This window comes from Mustela erminea, chromosome 16, assembly GCF_009829155.1.
Source record: "Mustela erminea isolate mMusErm1 chromosome 16, mMusErm1.Pri, whole genome shotgun sequence".
Taxonomy (NCBI): domain Eukaryota; kingdom Metazoa; phylum Chordata; class Mammalia; order Carnivora; family Mustelidae; genus Mustela; species Mustela erminea.
In genome coordinates, this window is record NC_045629.1 from 40596330 (window position 1) to 40616420 (window position 20091).

General features: G+C 36.3%; 1 protein-coding gene across 1 annotated transcript in view; it reads right to left on the reverse strand.

Annotated features, from left to right (window-relative positions):
• Positions 1-9332: 9332 nt before the first annotated feature.
• The window catches only part of PIP4P2 (phosphatidylinositol-4,5-bisphosphate 4-phosphatase 2), a 56658-nt gene continuing 45899 nt past the window's right edge, over positions 9333-20091 (reverse strand). The window contains exons 6-7 of the mRNA XM_032316338.1: positions 11694-11784; positions 9333-10895 (exon numbers count right to left, since the gene is read on the reverse strand). Of these exons, the coding sequence (XP_032172229.1) occupies positions 10752-10895; positions 11694-11784 (235 nt within the window). The 3' untranslated portion in view covers positions 9333-10751. The remainder of the gene's footprint in view (positions 10896-11693; positions 11785-20091) is intronic.

Sequence of the window (20091 nt, forward strand, 5' to 3'; positions counted from 1 at the left end):
GATTGGACGGAAGGGGTGACTGAGAAGAGAATCTAGGTAACTCTTGAGTTTCTGACTTGGGCAAACAAGTGAATAGCTGGTAGTGTAAGAGTTGGAAATGAGGAATTCAGAGTGGGACTCTCATCAGCTATTTTATAAATTCAGAAAATATATACCCATACATATACAGACCTATACACATACACACACATGTCATGGGCCCATAACAGACAAAATGGAACATTAGGCAAGGGATGCTGATTGAGAAAATTTGTGCATTCTGGAAAGAAGTATTTAGAGAACTTAAAAGACAAGTAACCTCCAAAGGATGCTATCTATGTAAAGGCGAAGAAAGTTTGTCTAGAATGGGATAACTAAAGAAGGAATGCCTCTCTGAAAAGGGATCATCTAAGTACACCTTAAAACACATGCATAATAGGAAAAAACTGTCGAGTTAAGCAGAAGAAATCTTAATGCCCTGGAACAAGAAAAACAGAGTTTGCAAAACTCAGAAACTGACATGAGATCAGTATGGCTAGGCAAGAGAAAGCAAGAAGAGACTATGAAAGATGAGTTTGGAGAGATGGGAAAAGCGAAAATCATACAAGGCTCCAGTAGGCAGGTTGAATTTTACTGTAAGAGCAATGGGACAGTGGGGCAGTAACATGATAGGATTTACCATTTTAAAAGGTGTGGTTTCAGAATTACTTTCATGCATAGTTATTTAATGTAGAAATGACTTCCAGGAACATTCCTATCCCCAGACAACACCACACCTGGTATGTCCTATGGCACGGAGCACCAGAAGTCTGTGCACAATGGAGTCAATAAATCCTTCCAACCCCCAGATGTAGAAAATTGTAAGTGTAGGTTTCAGTTCTCATCAATCTAGTCAAAATAGAAGTTTTCTTCTTCAAGAAAATATTTAGGGGCACTTGGGTGGCTCAGTTGTTAAGCATCTGCCTTCGGCTCAGGTCATGATCCCAGGGTCCTGGGATTGAGCCCCACATCGTACTCCTTTTTTTTTTTTTAAGGTTTTTTTTTTTTAATTTATTCATTTGACAGAGACCACAAGTAGGCAGAGGCAAGCAGAGAGAGGGGGTTGACGGGGAGGCAGGTATCCCTGCCAGTATCCCTGCTGGGCAGAAAGCTGGATGCGGGGCTCGATCCAGGACCCTGGGATCATGACCCGAGCTGAAGGCAGAGGCTTTAACCCACTGAGCCATCCAGGGGCCCCCATACTCCCTTTGTGGAGGCCGAGAAAAATTAAGGCCATCCCACCTCAGTCTTTAGCCTTAGCATAAGTACAGCCATCTCAGACCCCAGTGCCCAAGGGCTGAACTTTCCCCTACTTTACTTTAGTTCTAAGGAGCCCCACCCTACTTTAGTTCCAGAGACCCCCACTCTGCTTTAGTAACAGGAACCCATAAATACCCCTGCCTTAACTAAGCTCAGGTCCAAGTCCCTACTCCGCTGCGTCAGGTATACTTGGGCCCAAGCTTAAGTTTGTCAAATAAACCCTCGTGTGATTGCATCAGTGCTTGGCTCCTTGGTGGTCTCTCGAACAAGAAAACTCGGGTAACCTTCTTGGCAGGAAGCCTGCTTCTCCCTCTCCCACTCCCCCTGCTTGTGTTCCCTTTCTTGCTGTATCTCCCTGTCAAATAAATAAAATCTTTTTAAAAATTTTAACAATATAACATATACAATTACATATACATTATACAATTATTTTGTATAGATTACTATATGAAATTAACAGAAACTATTGTGACAAAAAAGTTTGAAGAAAAAAATTTTAGACCAAACTAAAATCAATAATCCATTTAGAGGAAGAGGTAAATTTTACACAGAGGTAGTAGACTCCAAAACTTTTTAGTAATCAATTGAAGAAGAATGAATCATATAAATACATTGGAAGTTTGGAAAATTTCTTGTTGACTTGACAAGAGATACTGGCATCTACAAAGGATAATCTAGAGCTCATCATACACTTCAACAACAGCTTGACTAGTTAGCAAGTACTTTCAAGAATATTTAAGGTTAGTCACACTGATCAAGAAAAGCTTAAAATGCTCTAAAATCATCAAGCTCATATAAGAAAGTCAACAGGTTTCCCCAACTTAGCAATACACTAAAAACTGACATGACTAAATAAGCTATGATTAAAATTAACTTTTCTAAATTTTCAATAATAAAAAATAAATTTTGATTAGCTATGCTGCAGAAAATACCAAATTATTTACTCTCACAAAGGAAATGCATTATAAAATTGTCAGATAAAGAGGCAATCAAAATACATAAAAGTACAAATACAGGGAAAAATAGGGTGGTTCAGGCAGTTAATTAAAATACTTTTATGGATTTTTTTAATAGCTGGTACTTGTCAGCTTTTTAAAATTTGTAACAGGATGCCATTCTCTCATTCTAAGTAAATACTTACTTTGGTTTAAATAAAGATTTGGAGAATGGACTGAGGAAAAGCAAGAACGGAAATAGGAATCCCAAGAAGGATAATTCACAGTTAAATGGGTCTTTTATTAAGTAGAGGTTTTTGTTACCATTATATTTTCATATCTTATTTGACCTTCACAGTACCTACCTTTAAGTTAATACAACGCAAAGCACAAGTAACACACATAAACAGGTTACCTGCTCTCATGAAATGTAGTGTCTTTGACGGTGCAGATTCACAAACAGTAAATTACAATTCTAGAAGCTAATTGTTCCTATAAAGGCACTCCGAGGGCGTGTGTGTGCCTGATTGGTGCTACTGAAAGCCTGAGGAGTTGGGAAAAGCTGAAGAGGCGGCATTGTCTAGTGTTTACCAAATGATCTCCTTACTAGCCTCCTGCCAGTAGTCTGTCTCTCATTCACTTATTCCACATTTACAAACCATTTTATGGAGGATACATACAGATGCACACAGACATATAATCATTAGAACAAGTCATTAAAAAACCGTAATAGAGACTTGGTTCTATTCAGCTTAGCTCAGGGGGGAAAAAAAGTTTTGAAGACCTGTGCCTGTTAGGTGCCAGGCACTGAGGATACAAAGACAAACTGAAATAAGACAGTATGACTGAGGAACAACCAGCAAGAGGAGAATGATAGTCTTGAGAGTACCTATCAAGTAGGGGTGCTGGGTGGCTCAGTCAGTTAAGTGTCTGGCTTAGGTCATGATCTCAAGGTGGTAAGATCGAATCCCTGGTTTGGCTCTGTGCTCTGTGGGGAGCCTGCTTGAGATTCTCTCTCTCCTTCATGCTCTCCTCTCTAAAATAAATCATCTTTTTAAAAGAGTACCTATAAACTAATAAAATAAACGATAGTATATGAAGTAGTTAGAAGTATATACTTGGAACAGAAGTAGTACAAGGAAAGAAATAATTATATTTGGGGTGACAGAAAGAAGGATGATCATGGAAGGGTTCCAAGAGGAGGTACCGCCTGAGTAGAATTTTCAAGGATAAAAAGGAGTTTACCAACTTAGGGATATTCCTTGCAGGAAGAAGGATATGTGCAAAGGCATACAGAAATGAAGCAATAGTGAATACAAAAATCCTAGTAATTCAGCACTGCAGAAACGTAAGATATGAGGCCCTGCTTGAATAAGTGGTTCAGTACCACGCTCCAGAAGGATGAGTCTTTTATCTCCTAAGGGTAAAAAGAGACACTGACGGACTTTAGATGCGAAAAGATCATATGTACACCTAAGTAACTGCTGAGAATGGTCTGAGGAGAGGGACAGGCAGTAGGCAAAGCGAGAACAGCAGCAGAAGGATTGGTTCATAGACCTCTCCGGTAGCCCAGGCAGTGTGGATGAGAACAAGGAAGGTAGGTCTGCCCATGAAGAAAGAGAAGTGCATGAACTTGAGAGAATAAAGGAGACCTGATGGACTGGAAAGGCTGTGAGAATGAGAAGTGAAAATGGCAATGCCAGTTATTGATGTGAGCAGCCAGATGGGTAGAAATAAGGAAAAGATACTGCGAGTTTCCTGAGGAGTGAGGGACTGGGATGGACCTAGAGTGTAGGTGGAGGGAGGGGACAAAGGTAAGAATAGGGGAGATAAATCATCTGCTATGAGAGGAAGGGGTCAACTATGGAAAGTATGATAACGGGCTTTAGGATTTTGAAGTTTTCAAGTAGTATCTGTGGGAAATTTGCAGGAGCTGCTGGAGATAGGTCAACAGTGCTGAGGAGCAGGTGAAGGTGAAAATTAAAAATCGGGGGCACCTGGCTATCTCAGTCGGTTAAGCATCTGCCCCGCTGCTCATGTTCTTTCTCTCTCACTCTGTCTATCTCTCAAATAAATATATAAAGTCTTTTTTAAAAAGGAAATTAAAAATATGTAGTGGTATTAATCTGTGTGTTTGTGGGATTCATTGGAAATATAGAAGATAGACTGGAAGATAACTGAGAAACTGGAAGGGCTGAAGGTAATACTCATGAATAGTGGTACGAAGAGAGTGAGGGTTTTGTCAGGGTAGAGGAGGAATAGGGCCAGAGAGTGGGTATCTGAGCATAAGGTTCAGAGATGGAGTGCTTCTAAGTATGAGCACCCACCATACAGCTAGAGATGAATAACAGAAGTGGAATGGAAGGTCATTCGATTTGAGGGTATCAAAACTGAGTCCAGACCAGAGTATTAGTCCATTCACATTGACAGTTAAATCAATGACATATGGTAAGAATGAAATCAGGTACTGAAGTCGGCATTGATTATGGGAGAGTGATAAGAGATTTGTAGATGGCAGATGGTAGGTAGAGGTACTTTTTTTTTTTTTTTGAAGGTTTTAGTTGTTTATTTGACAGAGAGAGAGAGAGATCACAAGTAGGCAAAGAGGCAGGCAGAGAGAGGGGGAAGCAGGCTCCCCACTAAGCAGAGACCTGGACCCTGAGACCATGACCTGAGCCGAAGGCAGAGGCTTAACCCACTGAGCTACCCAGGCACCCCAGGTAGAGGGACTTTTAAAGGAAGGAGTAAGACAGGTAGGTTTTCAAGAAGCCAGGAAAAAAATAATACATTGCATAAGCTAAGGAATTCTCTACAAATAGCCTAAACTTACTCTTGCTAAAAGCTTAAAAACTAATGAAAATGTAACACATTTTCTCCATAATTATTTCAATATCCAATATCTTCAGTCAGAGGTATATCTGATGTAGAAATATCTGCAGCAAGATTTTTCAGAAAAATTGATTTGGACACTGGGAACTTCGAGTAGTTCTACAACCAAGTGTTAGTACCTATATATATGCATAAGCCACTCTAGGTAAATTTACAAATTTGTTAAGAATAATGTGTATGATCACTTCCTATTTAGCAAGTTACCTTAGATGATGTTGATTTAAATGTCAATTTACAAACCATACCCACTTTTTAGACCTGTAGCCTTATCTGATACCTTAGTCTGTGGGCCAGTCCCAAAAGAATATAGGCTTTTTATTTTTCTGCTTTTCGCATGGTATTCCACCCCAAGTCAAATACATGTATACTTATTCAAACATAAAGAATCTTGGCATTTAATTTGTAACTGAGCATGTAAAGTGATTTTAAAACCAAGAAACCTTTACAGATCATTTTTAGCACTTTGTGCTATTTAAAATCATTTCAATATTGCTATCACAAGAAAAGGAATTTACATTAAAATTTGTTGTGTATCAATTTCCTCATATTTAATATGTAATATTCCTAGCCAGTTTTGTGATTTTATATTAACTATAAAAAAGAAAATAAATACATGTAATGTTTTGTTACATAAAATGCTCTAAAATAAAACTGGATATAATATCAAATTCATAAAAATATTTAAATAGCATTCTATTCTTTGTGAAATCAATACTGAAGTCAAACATTTTTCAGTTTTCTTTCCACAGATGAGTTATAGACAATGAACAGCAGGGGGCACAAAACTCAAAAGTTTTTCTGTACAAAGCAAAGCACAATAAAACCTCATGCTGTGGAAAGCAGATAAATTTTGAAGGCAGATTGTTTGATTCCAACTGGCTCCATCACATATAACCTGAACGACCTTTAATTATTTAGCCTCCCTGACTGAGCAGCTTCAATGGTAGAGTCATAACTATGACACAGAGATTAAATATTAACAAAGCTGTAAGGCAGATCAATAAACACCAGTTTTTTTCAGTGTTTATTATGTGTGTGTACACATATATATGTACATGTGCACCAAAACACATCAAATAAGTGCAAATTTAGATTTTACAGCAATTTTGAGACAGTGCACATGGAAATGGCTGTAATTTCATAACATACAAGCACAAGTATCGCTAGATCAAAACTAAAACAAAGCTAAACAAATGAAATGGCATTATTTACTCCAATACAAAGCTTTTATATATAAGAAAATGTGAATGCCATTGAAAGTGGACGCAAACTGGTGTGTGCACGGTATAATGCAGTGTTACTCGAGTATGATCCAGGAAAACCTACATCAACATCATCTGGGAGTACTTGTTTTGAATGCATACACCTGTGCTACTTAAAACCCAGTTTTTCAGAACGATGAGAGTGACACTTCGATTTCTTCTAGTAAAACAGAAACAAGAATATGTGCTTTTCTAGGGCGCCTGTGTAGCTCAGTAGGTTAAACATCTGACTTCAGCTCAGGTCATGATCCCAGGGTCTGGGATTGAGCAGGCTCCCCACTCGGTGGGGAATCTGCTTCTGCCCCTACCTCTGCCCCTCACTTGTGTTCTCCTTCTCTCTCTGTCTCAAATAAATAAGTAAATAAATTTTTAAAAAGAATTATGTGCTTTCTAGGCTTCCTGTGGCTATCATACTGCATGCGCTGTGAGGCAAGCACTGTGCCTGACATGGGTTATTGGATCTTCTAAATGACACATGTTCTCTCACAAATGACTTGGTCAAGAATAACTGAGTGTAGTTAGATTTTTTCCCTCTTTTCTAAGAACTAGATCATTTTTGTTTTACTACTTTGTATAGCCGGGACCCCCCCCCCAAAAAAAAAATCCTTCCTTTTCCAATTAGTGACTATGGTGTATTCTTTCAAATCACATTTTTCCCAGCACTTTCTGTGTTTTGTATCTGTACCAGGCATTGGAAGGAATGCTCTACTTTCAAAAAAAAAGCCTGGGTAGGGGTTCCTGGGTGGCTCAGTTGTTAAGCCTCTGCCTTCAGCTCAGGTCACCATCCCAGGGTCTAGGGATCAAGCCCCACATCCGGCTCCGTGCTCAGCAAGAAGTCTGCTTCTCCTTTCCCATTCCCCTGCTTGTATTCCCTCTCTCACGGTCTCTCTCTTTCTCTGCAAATGAATCAATCAATCAATCTAGGTATAAACTCTCATAAATTTGGATTTAATTAAAAATTTGTTAATTCATATAGGACTAAGCTTAAATATATGATATATTGACTCTAAAAAATAAGGTTTTATCAATGAAATATATTGGTTTGGAGTTAATAAATTTATTTTAAAACTCTTCAAGGATCTAAATAAAAATGTAACAGACATTGGTAATGATAACCACATAACATTCTTATCTATTCATCAACAGCAAATCCTAACCTTCCAACTGTTAATCTACCACAGGAGTTTTTTAAGTTACTATTGCCTTTTATCACCCCGAGAGAACTCTTCTTAATATTTAGTGTTTAATTTTCCTTAATTTTTTAACACATACACGTAAAATCTCTGTGGATAAAAAGTGGATAACACTGTACATTTTGATTTGTAATATAATTTTGTCGCAGTATTTTGTGAACCATTGCCAATTCAGTTAGATGACAGATTTCAACATCTTGTTAATGCCTACTTACTATTTCATCTTATGAGTATACCATAATGTATTTCACCCATCTCCTATTGCTTAATTTTTGGACTTCTTACTTTCAATCCCTATTATAAGCAAAAAAGTGATAAACATCATTGTACAAATATATTTGTTCTTGTATCCAGAACACCTTTAGAATTCATAGTGATGGAATTATTGTCAAAGACTGTGTGTTTGTGTGTGTGCTTTCTCATATCTTCAGAATTGCAAGGATTAATCACTCTTTTTCATTCTTTGTTAATATGCTAGGTAAAAAATAGTATTTTTACTGTTTTAACTTACCTTCTTTGATTATTAATAAATTGAAAAGAAGTTCATGATTTTACTTAGCATATTTCTTCTTAATGAATTGCTTCTTCAGCCTTTAGTTCCTTCCCATATTAAAAAGGTTAACTCTTTCTACTATTTTGGAAATACAATTTATCTTTCGGCTTTGTTTATGTTTTTTTCCCACACAGAAGTTTTTTTTTTAATTTTTATCATATAATCTATCAACCCTTTTGTTTGACTTCTGCTTTGGGGTTTTACTTAGAAAGTTTTCCTTAACACAAGATTATATTATATATTATATTCATTCACCTATATATTCTGTAACAAAATATAAAGCCCAAACCCAAAGTATAAAATTTGTTTTTCTTTTTTATTTGACAGAAAGAGATCACAAGTAGGCAGAGAGGCAGGCAGAGAGAGAGGGAGAAGCAGGCTCCCCGCAGACAGCCTGATTTGGGGTTCGATCCCAGGACCCTGAGATCATGACTTGAGCCAAAGGCAGAGGCCTAACCCACTGAGCCACCCACATGCCCCCCAAAGTATAAAAATTTAACATACCAATTCATTTAACCATTTATTCTTTCATGCAACAAATATCTATGAAAACAAATACACTATGCACTGTTCTGAATGCTGAAGATAAAGCAGTGAGCAAGACCATCAAAGTTCCTGCTATCATGGAATTACAGTCCAAAAGGAAAATGGTCATGCAGCATATAATTTAATGTGAGATTTCAAATTTATGGGAAAGGAATGGGAGGATTAATGGGATTATTCTATATATAATGCGGTTACAACTAGCTGACCATTAAGAAAAGAAATAAATTAGATTCTTTTTTTTTTTTTTTTTTTTTTTTTTTTTTTTTTTTTTTAAAGATTTTATTTATTTATTTGACAGAGAGAAATCACAAGTAGGTGGAGAGTCAGGCAGAGAGAGAGAGAGAAGCAGGCTCCCGCTGAGCAAAGAGCCCGATGCGGGGCTCGATCCCAGGACACTGAGATCATGACCTGAGCCGAAGGCAGCGGCTTAATCCACTGAGCCACCCAGGCGCCCCTAAATTAGATTCTTATTTCATACCTTACATCAAAAGTATTGTAAGTAGATTTAAAATCTATACTTTTAAAATGAAACCATGAAAATACTAGAAAAAAACATAAACGAATATTATATAAAGTAACATTAGACATGTTCTTAAACATGAAAACTCCTTTAGAGTAATAACTCAAGGCATTTTGGAAACACCATCTTATTTTTTAAAAACGGAATATAACAAGGTAGTTTTGAACAATAATCTTTATTAGTGTATTTTCAAAGGTACACATAATCCTGAGCTACTGCATTTAGACATTTATCATTTACTCTTTGAAGTTTACATGTATTTTGCTCCAAATTCTCTGATGAGTACATTTTTATACTAGTCAGGAACATAAATAATTTAAATTATTCTTATCTGTGGAAGAGCCAATTAATTTATTCATTATCTCTTTATCTTAATTCTACTACATTAAAGGCTTTAGAACATTATTTCTCAATTAAGCAATTTCTTTTTCAAAACTGCAAAGATGGGCAGTGTGAGAGCTGATTACTCAAATCCTTGTGAATTCTTAGAAAACTATGCTACTTTTTGTCTTTGATCTACTTTCTTGAATAAACTGGGTAACCATCAGACCAGCTATATTCGAGAAGATAAGAGTAACTACCTCTAACCTCAACATCTTAGCTAGTGTAAAATGTCATAGGTTCTCTTCTCATATAAGTAGTCCATAATTAGCCCAATAAGAAAATCTACCATGATCTAATGAAAAGGGGGGAAATCCAGTGTAAATATATCTTTGTTTAAATGGTTAAGTATTATAAAACATGTTATGTGAAATACTTCCTCCAAGATCTATAAAGGAATACATACAGCTGATTAACATTAAACTTCATAAATCTAGACCATAACGTTTAGAATTAGTAAATAAAAAAGCAGACAAAAATGAAAGACAAAAGTCCTGTGATCTTTGAGAAAAAACATTTATCCAACATTATCTCCAACTGTGGACAAATAAATATTTTCATTCTTGTATTTTAAATTACTACCAAAATATTGTATCTTTCTACAAACAACAAAAACAAGCATACAGTATCTAGAAATTATTTTTATCTGACAAGAATGTCAAGTCTTTGAAGGTACACTCAATTTTTTTTTTCCTGAATAAGGTCACTATGATCTTAGGTTAAAGTTACAGTAAGCAGTTCAAGCAAAATGCATATTGCTTAGATTTTAAAGCAAGCAATTTTGATACTGTTTAATTAAAATGTGAGTATAAATGTGAAGCTATTGTAGAAACATTTATAAACACTCCTTGGGAATACTCACAGATCGGCAAGTAATGGAATAACTGATTTAAAAATAACGGAAGGGTGATGTTATATGTAATGTTTGGTGACAAATCCAAAAATATCTTTAAGACATGTAAAAGAACATGAAGACAGTTTTATTATTCAGAGCTTGAAAACCTAGCAGCAAAACAAACTATTTGCATATAATGTAGTGCAATGGGCATTTGTTCATAAAATACTCCCAAGTCTTGAAACTTTATACAGAAACCAGAAATGGAATCCATTAGGGTGAATGATTCAAATATGTCCAGAGTAGCTTATCAAGAACTGCTAGATACTCTCACCTGCATCACTGAATTATAAGCAAGCTTATGCAAAACTCTGTTCTGGGTAACTCACTCTTATGGCTCCCCAGTAACAAGCTCGGATAAGGCAGATCAAACCTAAAAGATAAGCAATTGCCCAAGAAACATAGGTTGCGTGAAATCGCCTTGCAAAATCTTGGGTGCCAACCTAAAATAAAAAGCAATATAATAACAAAAGATTAAAAACTTCAAGCAAATATCTGCTTAAAGAGCCTGTGTGGGCTTACATGTGATTTTGATAAAATATATCCCTGAGGCCACAATATTTCTATGAAATATGAGTTGATGAATTTTTTGATTATCATTGACAGAATAAAATTTAGCAGGACAATACTGCTAGTTATATTAACTACAAACTTTATGAAATAAACAAAAAAGCCCACTTGAACATGTTATTTCTATAAGTAACTAAATTGTCACCTAAACTCCTTAGTGTTATACAACATGATAGTGTTCCTAATAATATGGGGCCAGGTAGGACAAAGGAGAATGGGAAGTAAATGGTACCAAAAAAAGATCAGTAACTCCTCCTCCTCCTGGGAGAGAATAATCCCCAGTGCCAACCACTTAGCTTCAGTCGCCTCTAAAAATAAACCATCCCCATAATGATAATAAATCTGTGCTTAACTTGAATAAAGAGAAAGGTTTTTCAGATCTCCATAGCTGACTACTGCTTTTGCTTTGCTATGGCACTAAATAAAAACAATGGATTTTTGCTAAATGGATGGTAAAGTCCCCAAGGTCAAGGACCTTGAGAGGAGTCCCAAAACACCACTGAACTCCATTAAATACAGGTGCATGGACTGGGCTTCAGTCCTCAAGAAGCTTCTGGGATGCCAGGGAGGCAGGTTCTTGGGGGATCACTGAAGTTTGTCTCAGGCCTCATCACTTACTACTGATAAAGGTGAGAAGAAAGAATTCTAACAGTGAGTAGAGTAATACTCACAGTTAATCCGACTCCAATGAAAATACAAATCATTCCAATGGTAATATAGGCACAGCAGCGTCTTCGGGGAAGTGCGCTACCCACTGAGGAACTGCAAATTCATGAGCAAAAGAGAGCATTATTTCCATGCAGTTTCTCCCTTTCATCCCTGGGAGTACTTTTCTATGGCTCTAGTGACACATGTACTTCTGTTTATTTCTTCAATTTGAGAGACAAGAACATGCATAAAAATGCCATTTTTAATGAGCTAATATAATCATAAATGGTAAATTATATTACAGTGGCTTTAATCAAAGTTCAAGCCTTGGTTATTGACAGTATCCACAAAAGAACTACTGTGGTCAATAACGATCTTCTAATATAAAAATACAGCTCTAAAATGTATTCTAGGATGGAAAATATGTACTAGCTTACAAACAGTGCTTGATGTTTTGCAGTTTTAACAGTGTATGTTTTCTGTAGAAAATTTGGAAAATAGAATAAAAAATAAGAACGACAAAGAAAATTACCCATAATCCCGCTACCTTAAATAATTTTGACATATTTTCCTCCAGCCAATTTTTTTTTGGTAATTTACCAACACAGTGTAAGCATTTTCTATGTCATTAAATGTTTTCAAATTGGAATTCCAATGGATGAATACAACATAATTTAGTCAATATCCTACTACTGGACACAGAATTTTCACTACTATAAACCAGGTAAACATCAATTAAAAAAATCTGCTTAGTTTTCTTAAGAAAAATTTTTAGAATTAGGATTATAATATTCAAGAGATTAACTTTTCAAAATCTGTTAATACATACTGTAAGAATCTATGGGAAATTCATAAAATCATATACTGTTATCATGCTTCTCAAAGTTTTAAATCCAATAATTTTTAGTCATTTACACATTTAATTTTTGTAATTTCAAAATGGTGTAAGTAGAACAGAGATCACCCACCCAAATTAGCACTTTCTTCTTTTCCTAAGCATAAATACATAAATACATCATATAGGAGGCACTGTATTAGTGAATGAGATAATGAAGTATCTGATTTGCTTTTGTATGGCCAGTCCAGTCAACATCACAGCTAGCACACAGTAATTGCTCAAGGAATGTATGCTGAATAAATGGAATACAGAAATGCATTACTTACTAGGCATAGTGTGAAATGTGTTATTCCAAAGAGGTTAATTTTGCATAACAGAAAAATGGTTTCCTTTAAGCTCCAAATCTTTTTTTAAAAACTGCTGAATGATGTTTCAAAAATATATATATATTTATTTATATAATATATATTTCAAATATATATATATATATATATATATATATATATATATATATATATATATTCCTAAATTGTTAACCTGAAACATAAACATCTGGGTAACCTGGGGTCATCAATATAGTGTACAGCTTGCTGTGTGGAGTCACCAAGACATAAGATTCATTGCCTTTATAGTTAGCCTTAGACTACTTTTAATTTTAATTCTTGTGCAGGCATTTGGTGATGTTCCCTGCCTTTATACCTCACCGCAGGCTGTCGTTTCTCATTTATTTACCTGTGTATCTGCTAATACAGATAATTAATCTGCTATGGATTACAAGACAAGTCAGTTTATTAGAATTATATATTAAATAAGTCAAAAGGTCCTAAATGAATATTGGAGCAGCTTTTCTGTGAGCCAAAGAATCCACTTTAGTACATTAATTTCAGTGCATGAATTCTCCTTAGAAAACCCATGCCCATTTTTCATCATCCAGCTTACACAATCGCTACCTCTGGGAAGTCTTCCCAGAAAAGAAATAACCTATTGTTACTCTACAACTCAACTGCTGTATTATCACAGGGACAAATGAGCAACAAGCACCTACTGCATCGATTAGGAAATCTCGTGGTGTCTGTATGCAGAATGTAGTACTGTTCTGCATGTGCTAAACCTCTGTATGTGTATGAATACATACTAAACGATGCTTCTGTGACCTGCCCTTTTTTGTTTGCTTAACACTCTACATGAGATTCTTCCATACTTCTATGAGGAGATCAAACTTATTCATTTTCACAACTATCTTCCGTTATACGAAAGCACCAGTTTACTCATTCTCCCTGTCAATGGACAGGACAGTCAAGGGGTTTATTGCCTTGGATTTTTGGCTACTATAACAAAGCTGCTTTGAACACTCCTTTATGTCTCCTATGAACATATGCAGGAATTTCTCGAACATATTCTTAGAACAGAATAGCTGGGTTGTACTGGAGACATATCTTCAACTTTAATAAATGCTAAATTTATACCCTCACTATCTTGATATGAGAGCTTCCAATGTTCCACCCACACTTCAACACTCGGTATTGTTTTCATGCTTGACAATTTCATGGGTGCGAATGGTATTTTGCTGTGGTTTTAACATGACTTCGGGCAAGACTGAACATCTTTTCAAATGCTAGTTGACTATTGGTTTTCTTTATTAATTGTTTGTTCATATTATTATCACTTTGTTTTGAGCTCTTTAGCTTACTGATTCACAGGTGATATTTACACAGTCTGCATACTATTCCAGGAAGCTATATATTCTATTTATATCTTCTTTTAGTCTGTGGGTTTGTTTTTTAAAATCAAGATTAACCTTTACCTAAAAACTAAACAAGAGCCATTACTAAACAAATAGTTTTAAAATATTATGAAAACCCATGAAAAAAAGACTCGGCATCGGTTCTAAACTTGAAAAAGCACACTTTAGAAAGACTATTAATTCCAAACTCCTGCCAAACGATGACCTTAAAGTGCCAAACACAAAAAAAATCTCTTAGGACCATTTTCCGAATAGATAATTTGTCCCTGGCTTGGCCCCTCCCTTCTTTAACTATACACAAAGTCCTGCTGAAAGTATGCAGTTTTAGCTGACTTTACAATAGAATGTAACAATGTAAACAGGTTCTTAATATTGACAATGTTACCAACAGTTTTTTGTCCTTGTTGTTGTTGTTGTTGTTTTTAATCCAACAGTTGATCACAAAGGTAAAGTATAACCAAGGCTCTTTTGTCGTTTCTTGATCATGTCTGACTCATCCAACCTTCAAGCACATGCAAGGGTCAATAGTTTTCAAGAAAGCAGAAGCCTGAGGCCACTTAAGAAATAGGATTTTGGGGCGCCTGGGTGGCTCAGTGGGTTAAAGCCTCTGCCTTCTGCTCAGGTCATGATCCCGGGACCCTGGGATCAAGCCCGGAATCCAGCCCCACATCCCGCTCTCTGCTCAGCAGGGAGCCTGCTCCCCTTCCTTTCTCTCTGCCTGCCTCTCTGCCTACTTGTGATCTCTGTTTGTCAAATAAATAAATAAAATCTTTTAGAAAGGAAGGAAGGAAAGAAGGAAGAAAGAAGTAGGACTGTGAGGTGAATCCATCTGAATAAGAACTTTATCCTGCCACTTAGGGGAGGAGTGGGGGTGGATACCACATGCAGGTGGATGTCATTCCAGCAGGGGGAGCTAGTAACATCCTGATAGAGGTAGTCTGCTCCTGACCCTTTACAAAGCTCCTTCATATGATACACATTTTAGTGAGTTCATATATTGTCTCAAAACCATGGTTCACGGAGTGTGCCAATAACTGAGAAAATTCTTGGTTCTTAAAAATTTTTAAACTACACCCACTAGGAATCTTGCAAACAGTGGGGTGAAAACCGTGACAGCAGTTTCAGCTCTGATGGCACAAAGATGCTACTGTCACTGAGGATTCTAGCCTGTGGTTTTAAAAATTCATTTTAAATAACATCTTCTGATAATGAGTTTTTATTCACAAAATCTATGTAATGTAAGGTAATTCTAATACAGTAAAAATTATTAACATTTCCCTTTCAGGTCTGTACTTTCTTCTGCATTGTGTAGGAAATTCTTTCCTACCTGTTATAAAAATATTTTTAAAATCTTCTAAAAATATTAGATTTTATCTTTTCATATTTATGTCTTGATCCACAAAGGCACAGTCCTTATAATTTTCAATTTTTATTTTACTTATTTTGAAGTCAGATTATGTGGTGCACACAAACCCAGAATTTATGTGTTTTTTTTAAATTCACTCATTCATTCATTCATTCATTCATTTTAAAGTAAGTTCCATGCTCAGAGTAGATCTTGAACTCATGACCCTGAGGTCACATGCTCTACTGACTGAGCCAGCCAGGTGCCCCTAGAGTTTGTTTTTTATGAAGTGACCATAATAATAACTCTTTTTACTCTAAAGCATATGAGATACTTAAGGTACCTACTAAAATGCTATAAGAGACATCCAGAATACAGTGGCTTAAAGAGTTTATTTCACAGGTAGCCTGGGTGGTTCAGTCGGTTTAGCATCTGCCTTCTGCTCAGATCGTAATTCCAGGGTTCTGGGATCAAGCCCCTCTTCGGGATCCCTGCTCCACACAGAGCCTGCTTCTTCCCTCCCCCTCTGCCTGCTGTTCCTCCTGCCTGTGATCTCTCTCCTCTCTCTCTCTCTCTCTGTCAAGTAAATCAAAAATTTTAAAAAGTTTATTTCTCTTACATATGAGAATTCAAAGGTAAATGTACATCTTAGGTTTGGTAGACTGCTCTGTTCTGTGATTTAACTGCTATTGCCAGACAACACAGGTGACGAATCTCCTGCCGCACATGCCTTTTCCAGACAAATGGAAGAGGGGAGAGAAAATTAAGACAAGTTTTGCCTTGGGGCGCCTGGGTGGCTCAGTGGGTAAAAGAAAAGTTTTGCCTTAACTGAAACACATGACTACAAACTTCCTCAAGAGAGGCTTGAAAATGTGGTTAGCTAAGTGGCCAGTCAGACTCTGAAAAGTTCTTCTGGTACAAGGAAGAAGAGGAGAACAATCTGCTCTTTTAATTAATATTAATATTATTATTTTCATGTTGGTTAGTGTTTGTATGGGATCTTTCCTTTGGTGAAGGTTTTGTGATTTGATCTTTTTCCCATTTTTTACTCTCATCCTATGCTCTCGTATTTCACGAGTTTATTCTTCAAACTGCACAAAGACGGACCTCAGTCTAGTCTGATAATTTGTAGCAAGCCTTGCTGACAGTTTCTGTCTAATTACATTATTCTGAAAGCTGATATATATATGGATTATTTCTGCTCTCTTATATTCACTTTCTGTAGTTTCTGTATTTCCTATGATTTTCCACCCTCTTTTCTGGACTTCTTGTGGATTGACTATAATTCTATTAATTTCCATTTTCCACCTACTATTTGGAAAGTTTTACAATTTATTTGTACTAATTTAGCAGTGACATGTAAAATTGAACATACATAACATTTAAAATCTAAAATTGTAAATCTACCCTCCCAATAAAAATAGGAATTTTAGAGAGCTTTAACTTCAAATATTCTGCTCCCATCTTATATGTATTTGTTCTGTAATATTTCGATTCTGTTATATTTTTATTTCTCCAAATTCATTGGCATTAATATTATCATTACTCTTATTTTTGCTATTTTATACAATGATCCTGATGACTGTTTACAAGTTACAAGATTACTTTTTATTCTTGCCTTGTAGAAATTTCTTCTGGGATATTTATCTATTTTCCCTAATTCATCCTTTAAAAGTTTCTTTGGTAAGGGTATCAAAATGGTAAATGTTCTCTACTTGTTGCTGTTGTTTGTGGTTCATTGGTCTGCATCTGAAAACACTTTTGTTCTGCCTTCATTATTCTACTATGGCTTAGATTGGTCTATAATACCAGTTTGACAGTTAATTTCTCTTAATAATTTAAGTATTTTTAAATTTATCTTTTGGGTTCCATTGTTGCTGTTAAGATGTTTGCTGACAGAACTGTTATCTTTTTTTATAGTTAAAAAATCTGTTTTGGGGAGCCTGGCTGGTTCAGTAGGTGGAGCTTGCAACTCTTGGTGTCTGGGTCTTGACTTTGAGCCCCACACTGAAAGTGGAAATTACTTAAAAAATTTTTTCTTTTAGAAAAAAATCCGTCTTTTCTCTCTCTGCTTTTGGTATCTTCTCTTCATCGTAGGTTTCCTGCAATTTCACTACAATGCATTTGCTTATTTTACACGGATTTCACTGCTCTTTTTGAATCGAAGGGTTTGTATCTTTCATAGATCTGAAAATCCTTAGGGATTGACTCTTCAAATGCCCCATCTCATTCTTTGTTTTTGCCTTCCAGATCAGATATATTTCAGCTGCTCTCATACATATTTGTCGCAACACTACTCTCACCTGTGTGCCCCTGATAGATTCTGGGTAATTTACCTACCTCTCTCTTCTAATCCACAATTTCAGTTTTCAGCTTCATCTGCTACTTTACCTGTCCATTGCACTGTAATTTCTGTAAGTTTTATTGTTGCTTTTAAAATCTATCTGGTTATCGTTTTTGCTAAGTAAATGTGTTATTTTGAGACAACTGCAGACTCATGAATAATACAGAGAGATCTCATATTTTTTTTTATGCAATTTCTCCAATGGTAACAACATCTGGCAAACTCTACAGTACAGTATTATAACCAGGATATTGGCACTGATACAATCCACTGATAGATTTCCTGCTTTACTTACACTCATTTGTGTATGTGTGTATTTAATTCTACACAATCTTATCATATGCACAGTTTTAAGTATCCATCAGCACAGTCAAATACAGAGCAGTTCCAACACTATAAAGGTGCTTTTATAACCACACTTACATCCCTCCCACCTGCCTACCCTCTGTACCCACCACATTATCACTAATCTGTTCTCTATTTCTAAAATTTCACCATTTCAAAATGTTACATAAATGGGATCCTACTGTAGGCAACCTCACAGCACTTTTTTTTTTTTCATTCACCCTACATTCATCCAAGCTGTTGCATATGTCAATAGCTCATTCCTTTCATTGCAGAGGTAGTATTTCAAGGTATGGAAGTACCACAGTTTGTTTAACCATTCACTCATGGAAGAACATTTGGGTTATTTCCAATTTGGGTCTATTAAGAATAAAGCTGCTATGAAAATTTGTATACAGTTTCTTGTGTGTGCTTGGTCATTTTTTAAAATTTAAATTCAATTAGCCAACATATCGTACATCATTAGTTTCAGATGTAGCATTCAATAATTCATCAGTTGCATATAACACCCAGTGCTTATCACTTCATGATCCCTCTTTAATGTCCATCACCCAGTTGTCCCATCTGCCCATCAACCTCTCCCTTCCTCAACCCTCAATTTGTTTCCCAGAATCAAAGAGTCTCTAGTTTTATCTGTTTTCTCATTTCTGTTTTTTTAAAATATTTTATACATGGCTATAGCACATTCTGTATCTAATAATTATATCTGAAGTCCTTGGGAATCTAATTATACTGTTTGTTTCTGATGCTGATTCTGCTTATAGTACCTTGTTTCCTCGTGTGATTGGTAATTTTTGTTGAGAATTTATTTTGGCAGTTCTTAATATAAAAAATTTGTAAGAATGGTTTGGGGTGGCTTCATCACAGAGAACTTCCATTTGCTTTTCCCAGGCTCCCTAGAATGATACAAACCCTAAACCACATTAAATTGCTTTCAGAGGGGCACCTGGGTGGCTCAGTGGGTTAAAGCCTCTGCCTTCGGCTCGGGTCATGATCCCAGGGTCCTGGGATTGAGCCCCGAGTCGGGCTCTCTGCTTCACAGGGAGCTTGCTTCCTCCCCCTTCTCTCTCTGCCTGCCTCTCTGCCTACTTGTGATCTCTCTCTGTCAAATAAATAAAATCTTAACACACACACACACACACGGAAGATTAGTTGGCAGAGCATAAGGAAGATGGATATGTGGGTTCAAAGTACCTATGGACACCCAGGTTGAAATAACAATAGGGAAAATAGTGAAAACAGATTGCATATTTATATCTGAAGAGATCTGGGGTGATTTAGTGGCATATTGGTCAAGATTTAATGGCATATATATGACAGAGGAAACTATGAGAAAACCAAGACCTAGTGTGGTCAAGTTGCAACCCTGAAGAATTGCAATATTTAACTACTTCGAAGAGAAAGTGAAGTCAACAAAGGAAATATCAAAGCAATGTTCTCAGACGTGGAATGAAAGAAGGAGAAAGTGGTAGCTAGAAACCAAGAAAAGAACAAATTTTAAAGAAAAAACCGGGATGATCAACAGAGCCAAATACTAGAGAGAAAAGCAGAATCAGAGGAATGATCAGATCTATAGAATCTGCAGTTGGGATGTGAATTTTGTCAAAGCAAATTCCTCACCCCCTAGTGGAGCTGATGGCTAACTGCACTTCACCGAAGACAGAATGGGTGCCATGATCAAACGGAGGGATAAGCACGGAAAGGGAGAGAACTGCCTCCCTCTGAGAAGAGAAAATGAAGTACGTGTAGACACGGGCAGTGGATAGCCAGGCAGCGAGAAGACGAAGGAGTTCATGGATAGCCTC